The sequence below is a fragment of the Protopterus annectens genome, chromosome 8.part0, assembly GCF_019279795.1.
Source record: "Protopterus annectens isolate FY-2018-M chromosome 8.part0, PAN1.0, whole genome shotgun sequence".
Taxonomy (NCBI): domain Eukaryota; kingdom Metazoa; phylum Chordata; order Ceratodontiformes; family Protopteridae; genus Protopterus; species Protopterus annectens.
In genome coordinates, this window is record NC_056741.1 from 783703073 (window position 1) to 783715047 (window position 11975).

At 38.5% G+C, this 11975-nt stretch overlaps 1 protein-coding gene across 1 annotated transcript in view; it reads right to left on the reverse strand.

The window, feature by feature from the left end:
- Positions 1-11302, reverse strand: part of LOC122809044 (V-type proton ATPase subunit G 3-like) — a 222758-nt gene extending 211456 nt beyond the window's left edge. The window contains exon 1 of the mRNA XM_044080253.1: positions 11019-11302. Within this exon, the coding sequence (XP_043936188.1) occupies positions 11019-11100 (82 nt within the window). The 5' untranslated portion in view covers positions 11101-11302. The remainder of the gene's footprint in view (positions 1-11018) is intronic.
- Positions 11303-11975: the final 673 nt, after the last annotated feature.

Below are 11975 nucleotides of genomic sequence, written 5' to 3' on the forward strand. Positions count from 1 at the left end.
CAGATCCCCCACCATACCCCAAGATTCTCACTACACCTTTCTAAACATACTGGAAAATATTAAGATACAACCAAACACCCTAATACTGGGTGATTTTAACTACCCTGCCATTAACTGGGAAACTACTCATGTACCAACGCTTTTGCCCAACGGTTCTTGGAATTCATAAATTCCAACGACCTGGATCAACTAATCCATAGTCCCATCAGGGGCTCCAATATCCTAGACCTGGTCATTACCAACATGGGAAATCGATGCTCCACACCTATGGTCTCCCCCTCGTTAGTCAGGTCTGACCATAAGCTAATCACCCTTAACATCCACATCCCACCCCCACCCCCCAGTAAGGAAACCTCCATAAAAAACTTCTCCAAAGCCAACTTCATGCTACTCAAGTCAGAAGTGACAAACTTCATGACACCCATGCAAATGGGAACTGCAAGTTCAACTGCTAAATCCTACACTAAGGCACTGTACGAGCACATCCACTCATGCATGAATCGTGCCATCCCAAATAGAACCAAGATGCTCTCATCCAAAAAAAAGGAAGCAAATCTGGTGGTCCCCTGCCATAAACAAACTTTACAACAAAAGGAAGAAACTGTTGCAGAAAAGAGGAAAATCCCAGGATGCAAAAACCTCCCTTACCAGCCTCAGTAAGAAACTGAGATCCTTCATGAAATCCTCCATAGCTAGTTAAGAAAATAAAATTGCCAAAGATTCCAAAGGCAACCACAAGGCATTCTATAAGTATGTCAAGAGTCTAAATGGCAATGCTTAAATCTGCTCTGAGCTAAAACAGAATGGCATTAAATATACTGATCCCAAGGATATTGCCAATATCCTGGCAGATCAATTCAGTGCCAACTTCACCCCCATTTCACCCCCTAAATGGCCCATCTCAATACCGGAAGATTGCCAAATTCTGGTAATAACGGCCACACAGGTAAAAAGAATGCACTCTCCAAAGCTAAGAATACAGCATCCATGGGACCAGATGGCATCCTGAGCTGTATACTACATGAACTACAATATGAACTGGCACCTCACCTGTCATGTTTAATCATAGCCTCACCTCAGGTTTCATGCTCACTGAGTGGCGCAGAGCTACAGTTATCCCACTCCACAAGGGGGGATCCACCTTGGATCCTGGGAACTACTGTCCCATCAGTCTGACAAGCCTTATCTGCAAGGCCATGGAGCGTATTATCATAGAACTTAGAAACAAAGACATTGGCAACCTTCAAACACTGGACCCCACCCAGTTTGGGTTCATGAAGGACCGATCTTGTCTCCTGAACCTGATTGACTTCTTCGAATCAGTCTCCAGAGCCATGGACAAGGGCAAGGTGGTCCACACAGCCTATCTAGACCTTGCCAAGGCCCTTGACACCATCCCCCACTCTGGAATCATAGATAAACTTATTAAGCTGGGCATTAATCCCTACGTCACCCAGTGGGTTGCTAACTGGCTTACTGATAGAACCCACACTGCAAAAGTAGCCAACTCCAAATCCAGCTCTAGACAAGTGACAAGTGGAGTACCTCAGGGTTTAGTCCTGGGACCGCTCTTGTTTAGCATCTACTTCTCTGAAGTACAGGCCAACACTAAGGGACTCTGGCTAACAAAGTTCGCAGATGACTGCAAACTGGGAGCCATTATTGATTCCCCAAATAATGTGGATACTCTACAAAAGGACCTTACAGAAACAGATGCTTGGTGCCAGAGCCATGGGCTCAAGCTCAATGCCAAGAAATGTATAGTTATACCCTTTGGGAAAAAAACATGTATCCGTGAATTACCATATAGGTGGCAGTACACTAAACACCAAAAGTGTAATAAGAGACTTAAGGACACAGGTGGACAGTGGTCTCACCTTTGATAACCACATTGCCACAACAGTCAGGAAATCCTTCTATGTGGCACACCTCATCACTAAGGGCTTTTCAGCCAGAAAAAAGGAGGTCATTGTCCTACTGTACTCATCCCTCATTAGACCCATTATAGAATACTACAACCTGTTTGGTATGTACCTCTCAAGACATCTGCAACAACTGGAAAGGCCGCAGAAATACCTCACTAAAAGAATCACAGGCCTAAAGCAGATGCCCTACACTGACAGCCTTAAGAAACTCCAGCTATACTCTGTCGCATATCGTCTACTCAGAGGCAATCTCTGCTTAACATACAAAGCCATGTCAAACCCAGAGCTGTTGGACATGCTACACTTAAAGAAATCCCAATCCCTCAGAGCCACACGCTCCAGGGATCTAAACATTGTCATCACAATAAACAAAACATGCTGGAGGGATAGGTTCCTGACCCAGAGACTCCCCAGACTCTGGAACAGATTGCCCATAGATGTCAAGCAGAGTGCCTCTTTGGTCCTCTTCAAAAGGAAACTTGACGATTGGATGGGAGAAAGGAAATTCACCCCAGGGATCACGTCAGTCGCCCTGCTAGACAAGGGTCCAGGGAAGTAAATAGTGTGGGAAGAAATAGCCAGGGAATTGTTATGGCTAGGCTTGTATAGGCCCTAGGGCTGATAGCCTAGTGCCAACCTATGAACCTATGTACAGTAAGAGGTGTGATTTGTTTGGAAGGTGCAAGCACACATGAGAAAGGTTGGCAAGTGGTCGCTTAGGCCATCTGAAAGACAGCCTGCCTGAGATGTTAGTGAGGGATTGTTAACCAAAATCCAGTCAAGGATAAACTGGCATTTAATGTTTTGCCAGTTCTTGTAGGGGGTGTGATAAGTTGTGTAAATCCATGAACGTTAATGTGTGATGCTGGGTTCAGAGCGGAACAGTCTTGCCAGTCACTATTGAAATCACCCAGCAGGACTGTTTCTTGTGGGTATGAATTAAAGGCCCAGTGAAATATGTTTTCTAGTGTCTTGATATTATTTCCTGGTGGGATATACCCGCCTATGACGTTAATGAACTTTTTTGGGTTGATTTTTAATTTAGTAAAGACAAGTTCTGTGTTTTAAAACTCGGGGCTGTTGTTTTCCAGATAGTCTAGTGCTAGGCAGGGGTGGCTCATGCTACAGGACTGCAGCCTCATGTGTGTGTGTGTGTGTGTGTGTGTGTGTGTGTGTGTGTGTCTGTGTGTGTGTGTGTCTGTGTGTGTGTGTGAAATGCCCCAGTAGCTAGAAAGAAGTCAGGAAATACACCTGGTGGCTAGACTCAAACCCTGTACCTTGGGAGTAGGTAGCAAGAGCTTGAATTCCCTACCCACCACCACTTGTGAAATTTTTGTCTCATATTTTTGCTCTGTTCCTCATAAAATCTGTATTTTTTCTGGATTTTGAACTCACTAAATAATGACAGACATTTGAATTTCAGACTTCATATTCTTCAGAAAGTACATGCTAACACAAAGCCTTTTATTCTAGCAATTGTCTGTTTATAAGCTCAATATTTGAAATTTGTCCCTATTTTTGGGGCTGTATTCCCCCATTATTGGCTTTCTCCAGGTTTTTATGCTAACAGGTTGAAAGCTATGGTGAAAACTGAATTCACTGACTATGTTTGGGGGCTGTATTCCTCCATTATTGGCTTTGTCTAGGTGTTTTGTGCTAAGACGTTAAGAGCTATGGTGAGAACTATTTAACTTTCAGTCTACCTGTCTTTTGAGAAACAGCTGATTTGGCATAGTGGTATGTTGCTCTGACTGTAGTGCACAGGGTCCTGGGTTCAAGACTTGGCAGTGAAATGCATGGTGCTAACACAGCATTTTATTCTAGCAACTTTCCAAGATTATGCAAGCAATGTTTAAAATGTGTCCCTAGTTTTGGGGCTTTTATCCCCCCCAATAAATTTTGGCTTTTTTCCAGATTTCTTGTGCTTCAAAGTTAAGAGATACACTTGAGTGTCAAGTGCATTTTACAAGGAGCTAAGAGCTTGAAGAGAAGTTTAGTGCTGCTTATGGGATGTCTGCTTGCATTGTTAATAGCACAACAGGTAGTGTACTTGCTTTTGATGCAGAAGACTGTGGGTTGTACTCCCACAGTATATAGATGCATTACTGATACTTTACTGTGTTGTACTTTTAAAGGGGGTGGCTGCTGCAGTCCTGAGAATGTCCTCTTTGGTGGAGATAAGTAATGATTAACCTGTTATCAGTTTGCCATCCATTCCCTATTGTAATATTATTAGCTTATCATTTTTTTAATATAGGATAGGCAGTTTATTCCTCAAGAGCAACAGGCACTTTATTTGTAGATGAAACAATGAAATATAAAGTTGTGTGCTAATAGCAACCTCTTCATTAGTTACAGATCTCTTTAATGTGGAATTATTTAGATGACTTTTACTTCTGCAGAGATTGTGCATATTTACTGATACTGGTGGACTGTAGGAGTTTGAGTAGACTTTTATGATGGAAATGTTCTGAATTGGGCAGTTTTGTCATTATTGGTACATGCAATTTGTTTCATTGTTTTCTGGAAAAATGTTCAAAACAATACATTTAAAATGCCCTCATAGAAGGCAAAGAAGTTTTAATGCTAAGTCTATTTTCATTGTGAAACATCATTGCTTTGTTTAGCAGATGTCTATTAGTGTTTGTGCTGTAAAATGTAAAATAAAACTTTTAAATGAAATCCAAATCATCATAGAAGTAAAGCAATATGCACATTGCAGTGCTTATGGTAAATGGGACAAAATAGCCAAGTAATGGGACATTGAAATCGCTGCAGGGGGGAAGCCCCATTCAACCATGATTTTGTGAGGGGGGAAGGGTAGCAAACTCTGCCCTGGCTGAACTATACCTCTCAACTGTCCAGATTTTTGCAGAATGAATAGATTTTTGCTTCTTATTTTTGCTTTGTTCCTCATAACATTTGTGGTTTTCTGGCAAATCATTTAGGAATGAAGTCACTAAATAATGAGAGACATTGAGTTTCAGACTTCAAACCCTTCAGAAAAATGCATGCTAAAGCAAAACCTGTTATTCTGTCAACTGTCTTAAGTTTATACAAGAGCAATTTCTAGTAGTATTTGTATGTTCCCCCAATATATTTGGTCTTGTCCAGATTTCTTGCATTAAAAGGTTGAGAGGTACAAGCAAATAAATCACTTTATAGAATTAGGTATATCCAAACCACTCAACTGTCCCCAGTTTTGGCTCAGAATGTTGCTCTCCCTCTAATAATCCCTCCACAAAATGGCAAATTTGGAAGAAAATGTGGACAGTTTACAATTAATAATTGTAATAATCAGAGTAATAGATTACTTTTAATTTCAGAAATGCATGTAGATTCTCTTATTTTGTCAGCTGTTCAAGTTAACAGTACTAATATTTAAAAAGTGCCCCTTCTTTGACAGGTTCCCAGCTGTATTGTGTGGCTATTTTATATTTTTACACCACATTTTTGGTCCGTTTTTCATAAATTGTGTTTTTCTGGCAAATTAGTGGCAAATCATTAAAGATTGAAGATGGAAACTAATGACAGACATTTCATTTTCAGATTTCATACCCTTCAGAAAATTCATACTAATGCAAGACCTACTATTCTATTATCTTTCTAAATTTCTAAGAGCAATATTTTAAAATTGTCCTTATTTTTGGGCCTTTGTCCCACTTCTATTTATGGCTTTGTCCAGATTTCTTGCTCTGAGGTTGAGAAGTATGACAAATGTGTCAGGGTAATCACTTTCAGCCAGAGACATATCAAATTGCGACATACTTGTTGCACCCCACTCCCCCACGTAGTGACTCTGGATGTGTCCAAGCAAGGCAAGGAGCAGTTATGCAGTGTAAATGTGCAGAGTATCCTCCCATCCCAGGTAGACACAAGTACTACAGTGGCTTTTCATCTGTCCTTGAGTTTGCAGAATGTTCTGGTTTTCTGTCATATTTTTATACTGTTGATTTATGCTTCTTATTCAGAAAATGCATGTTGTTGCAGAGCCTGTTGCTCTGTGTTTAAGTAGCAATGCTTTAATAACCATCAGGTAAGCTTGTCTGAGACTGTAAGATGCAAGTAAGCTTTAATAAGCATACCATTAAAGAATTACCAACACTGAAAGCCTTTTTGTTGCTGCCATGCAGAGAATATTTACATAACTACATTGTGTATAAGCCTTAGGTATGGAAATGTATATGACAGTACTTGTAATAAAGGACAGGATTACAGTATTTTCAGAAGCTCATTACATTTTTTGGAGACTTGCAGTCATCTTTGCAGGCTTTACCCGTAGACTAAACAGAATGCCAATCTATCATGTGTGACCCATATCCTGTGCAGTAATCCTTTAAACAATTTAGCTTGAGCTTGTTTCTTGTTTGCTGTTCATTTTTTACTTTGATCATGTTTTCCCCATTCAACAAGTTGTTGTCAGACAGGAGGTCTTTTTTGGCTGAGATACATTTTTACAAGTGGGGGTATCACAGAGATTGCTACTTTTAGCATGTTACTTAGTACTTTTATAAAGCTGAATATAAATTATAATTAGAACTGCAGTGCAAGGAGAGGTGATTTGAGTTGTGTGGTGCTTGTTTTTTTATACTTGTTTTGACTGGCATTCCAGTAATGTACTTAAAAAGTAATTTCTTTTTTCGTGCCTCACAACCTTTTTGTTTCCATGTAGACATTAAGTAAGCTGTCATGTAGCCAATGCATTGAAATATTTTTTTTTCTTCTGTATTTCATTTTGTCTTAATTGGATGCTCATAATGACTGTTTGGCACACAGGGCAGCATATTTAATTAAAGTCCCAGTTTTTGTGATTTTTAGCATAGCCCTACCCCTTTCTAGTTGACCACGCCCCTTCCCATTGGCCCTACCCATTCAGCTGTCTCCTTCAGACCCCCTCTGATTTAAAGTCACCACTCGCCACTGGTGCTAGGTGTTCTTTAAACAAAATTGCAACAACCCCCCCCCCACCTTTATTTGGTTGACCTATCATTGCATACTATATTGTATCCTGGGGCTACAATTTCATTATTGCAGATACTACAGGAAAAGAGTTTCTAATAATGCTGGTGCTCTTCAGCTATATTACATAGGGCTGTCACACTGATTTGTTTACAGGTAACAGGAAAAATATGCCAAACAAATTGGTCTGGATGCCAGTCTATTAGCAAGTATTTTTTTTTTAATTAAGGAGCATTTTACTGAGTATATAATCAAAATAATACAGACTACCACTGCACCACACTATCAAACATAACATTTAGAAACAGGCACTTACAGGACTTTCCTGCCCTAGCTATATACAAAATTCATGGAACAACTACAATGGTTCACATACTGTCTTGGGGAAGTACTAATCTAGTTTACTTGACAGGATGCTATGCTGTACTACTGTTGTTGCCTTCTGCTTGAAAAAGATTTTGCTTTAGCAGAACAGGGGAGCTTAATTATAGTACATGGCCTTCAAAAGCTCCAGTCTAACCTGTGTGGGTGAACATTTAAATTGGTCACAGACCATAAACCATAACAGGCCTGCAGTCAAATGGTACACTGTAATCTTAAAGTCTGATAAACTACACACACAGCATGGCAATCTTAGCACAGTATTAATGACAACATAACTGAATTATCTAGCCTTGGCAATGCATATGGAAAAGATGTGTGGCAAATGCTGTGAATCTTAGGGTGTCCAGTAGATTCTGTTGTGTCTTAAAGGGGATTTGAAATACTGGCGCAATGTTTGTAGAAAACTTTTTTGTTTACAGCCTTGGTTTCTGTGAAAAGACAGTGCAGTAAGGGCTAACATTTTGCCAACATAAAGGATACCTTTCAATATCAAGAAACACTGAAGCAGCAGCTTATAGCACACAGAAGCTAAATTTTAATTTAGCATATTGACAAATGTATAAAAAATAGGGTAGTGCTTATACCTGATTTAGTGGTGCTGGGCTACACATCAAATCATCAGTGAAACTGCCAGCACTTAAGAGAATGAAAGGTTCACAATAAATGAGCAGGTACTACTCTAGCTCATATAGGAAGAACAAAAACATGCTCATACCAAAGGAACAGTTTTAACCAAGCAGAAGCTGTGGATAACTAGTGACAGATGTGTGGAAAAGCAACAGAGACAGAGTATTTAACAATGTATTTTCTTAGCCCTCAGTACTGAATGATTATGTCATACTATCCTACCCTTCCAGCCTACAGAGGGAGAAAACTGGGAAATGAAACTGCGTTGTTGTTGTTATTATTATTATTTATACCGTTGTGACAACTGCTAATGGCTGAAACCATGGTAAGTAACAGAGTCTTTTGTAAAAGTATCTTTATTCTACATTCATATCATCATTGTTACTACCATTTATCTGTTATCTGTAAAAAAGTTACTCTGACACTCTTATACTGTCAGAGAGACTTACACATAATGTTAGATGGTCAGATTTAATACGTTATTGGCTCTTTGAATATTTGTTTTGCCTTTTTTTATGTTGTGCATATTTTTGTATATGCACAGTAGATTACCGTTTCTTAGTATTAAGTAAACATCATAAAATGTACCGTACAATTTTGCAGCAAACTGGTTTATTTGGAGTAAACAAGGGCACTGAAGTATTTCCAAACAATGTATCAGTTTTGTCATCTGGCTCAAAACAGAGACAGAAAGTCATCTACAAAAGTAAAGAGTTAAATTTTTAAAGTTCTCTATTTTGCTGGTAGCACAGAAAAGGGTTTACCAATACTAAGGAGTTTGGAAGAAGTTGACTTAACACACAAGATTTCATCAGTTAAGTGTTTTTAAGTAGTGGTTATGGTACAGTTTTCCAAAGGCAGTGATGGAGCTGAATGGTTTGAAGCTTACAGTTATCTGTTTCACGTGTGTGTGTGTGTGTGTGTGTGTGTGTGTGTGTGTGTGTGTGTGTGTGTGTGTGTGTGTGTGTGTGTGTCTGAAGTAGGCACTATGATACCAGTGAGGGGTCCAGTTGCTTTAACAACAGAGAATTTTTAAGTCTAGAGTCAATGGTCTGGTGTTCATTGACCATTTTCACCATGAAGTATATTTAGGTAACAGTATATGGATCTTCTAGCTCAGGGAACAGAAATATACTTCTCAGCACCTAACAATTTAAAGTCTGTCAGCTGTCATATTGTTAATCTCTGCTACCAACATTACTATTATTGTTTCAAATAGAAGTTCTTGAAAAAAACAAGGAAAGTAAATAAAAAAATAATGCAAAAGCCTGGCTCCAATGGCAAGAAATGAATACATGAAAAACAGCAATATTTATGAGCTTCAGATTAGATTTATAATTCAGCCAATAAACACAATTTTTATTTTTAAATTAATTAGAGCAGTAGAATTTAGAGATAGAGTGTGTGTACAACTTTCACTGGTTGTACAGTTTGTACTGTCTCCTTAACTGATAACCTTAAAACAAGTCTTTCAACTTCTTTGTGTACTGTACCTTATGGTCAGGAAGAACACAGATACATTTACTGCATAGTGAATTGTGTTTATCTGTAACTAGAAACTGTTGCTCTTAACCAGTTTAAAACAAAATTTACAGTGTAGTAATCAATACCCATTTTGCTACTAATTTAAAAGCAAAACAATTGTCTTGGATTCTGTCACTCTGCAGACTGTAGAAAGAATGCATGCAAATCAAGGGCTGTAACAGAATTAAAAACTGTCTAAGTATGCAAAACAGCTAATTTTTCTGAAACGTACATGCGTCCCCAAAAAAAAAAAAAAAACAGAGAGCTGCACATCAGAATAGCTATCTATTATGAATCGGGTTTCCTTAATTTCTTAGAAACATTATTCATTACAAGCTGATTTTCACAGACTTGGCAGGCTTTGATTTTATAAACACTAAGCATGTGACTATTACAGAAATAAATAACTGCTTTACGAGTCCATATTTCATATTTTTCATACAGAAGTCTGTTTGTTATATTGTCCAGAAAGTTATCCATCAAGATTACAGACCATTTTTATCAGGGACTGAGGAATCTAATGTTTGTGTCTTTCGGCTTTTCCCGGTTAGGGGTCGCCACAGCGGAACTCCGGTCCGCGAATGATTGGCAATGGATTTTTATGTGCCGAGTTGCCAGCCCTGATGCACAACCTTCAACGAAGGTATGCCCATTCACGCATGTCTCCACGCAGAAGACGCTCTAGCTGAGAATCGAACCGGACAGCATCTTACTGTGCGGTGACAATAACTTTGAATATTTTATTTATTTATTTAAATTTTGTTGACCAGGTAAGTGGGCTATTCTAGGGGCCCTTTTCAGCCACAACCTGAGCCAAAGAGACAATAAAACACATACATAAGAACAAACAAGAGTACAGCCAAATGCAAGGCAACAAAAACCAAGGCCCCAACAAGACAGTCCCAAAGAAGCCATCCACCGCCATTCTGACTCATATAGTCCTCTGTAAATTATGTGCTACTTGATATTGATGTTAGCTATGACCACAGGACCATCTTGTCATGGAAAAAAGAAGTAAACACTATCAACTTGACTATCGATCAGTATGGCAGTGTTCACCCCCTCACTCCCAAAACCACTACCACAACCGTCTCATGGCCCAAAGCAGCAGTTCCCTTTGCTGTGCAGTAAATCAGATCCTGCCCTTGACATAGGTCAGTGAAACTTATAGGGTTACGTTTAGCATTCCTGACAGTATTCTTGCAAAACTTCATGCCTCATCTGACTCATCCTTAGTGAAGCTTAAGAAAACTAACTCAGTTTTTCAAGCAAACTTGTTCAAAGGTGAAAAAAAGAAACATTGAAACTATTTAGTTAAAATGAAACCATTGCATTTAACAGAAAACATTTTTTTTTAAATCTGAACATATATAATGCCTTAATGGGTTAATTTGAAAGCAAGCCAGTCTTGTTGACAAAGCACTGAAGGTTAATAAAAGTATATGACAGGCTTCAGGTGAAGCATTATCACATGGTATTGTGAATTGTTTCATTCAGTTTATATGTATTGTAGGCAAACTTCTTTTAAGCATTTTGAGTCAGACATTTAAAACTTTTTATGATAAGGTCAGACCAATAATTTAGGAAAAATCTACTTACGTTTCTTGGCTTCATCTAATTTTTCTTTAGCCTTTTTTTCAGCCTGTAGAAGATGATGAATGCCTTGTGACTGACTGGCCATGTTGCCTGCTGTGCCCAGAATGTCCTTGAAAGATATGGTAAGTCACAGTACATGGTGTGCTTTATATGTCTGCAATCACTCCATCTTGGTTTATTATATAAACATTAAACTCGGCATATTCTAGTTCTAACTTCAGTCAGTTGGATAAAACCAGATTAGTAGACTTCTCTAGAAAAGCAGAAGTGACATTTGAGGAGAGACAGTGTGATAACTGAGGTGTGACTCACACTCACTCTCACTCTTGTTTCTTTAGACTGTTGGTGAAATAGCATACACCACATGCTGTTTAAACAGTTAAAATGGAAAACTCTTTTATGTTTTGAAAACAGTTAAATAACTAAACCAGGAAAAACTCTGCCTCTTAATTTAGTACAGTCAAGTACAGATACTCATGTGCTGTAAAACAAGAAAAAATGATGTCCCTTGTATCAGTAAGCTAACGAATGAACCAGACACAACCAATGTAAAATACAGAAAGTAACTTCTAACATAGTAAATTGACAAAAAACACACGAAGAAGAAGAATCAGATACAGTCACACTACATAAATATACATTTAAATGCATGTGTATCTAATTGCCATGTACGCATCTATAATATGACAACAACAATGTAGCTAAGTTAAGGATTATTTGCAAAAATCCAAGGAATTTGTATCACATTATATGACTTGTCAGAAGCAAAATTTGGGGGAGAATTTTCAAGATTTGGTGAATTTTATGTCTGCCTTTTCTGTGGCTTCTGATATGCACATTAGTAGTAATGCTTAAATTCAGTGATGTCCCCAGAATTGTACGTGGAATTCTATGAATAAACATACTTTTCATGTGAGCTTTAACAGGGCATAATCATTCTCATGTAAACCCTCTTAGAAT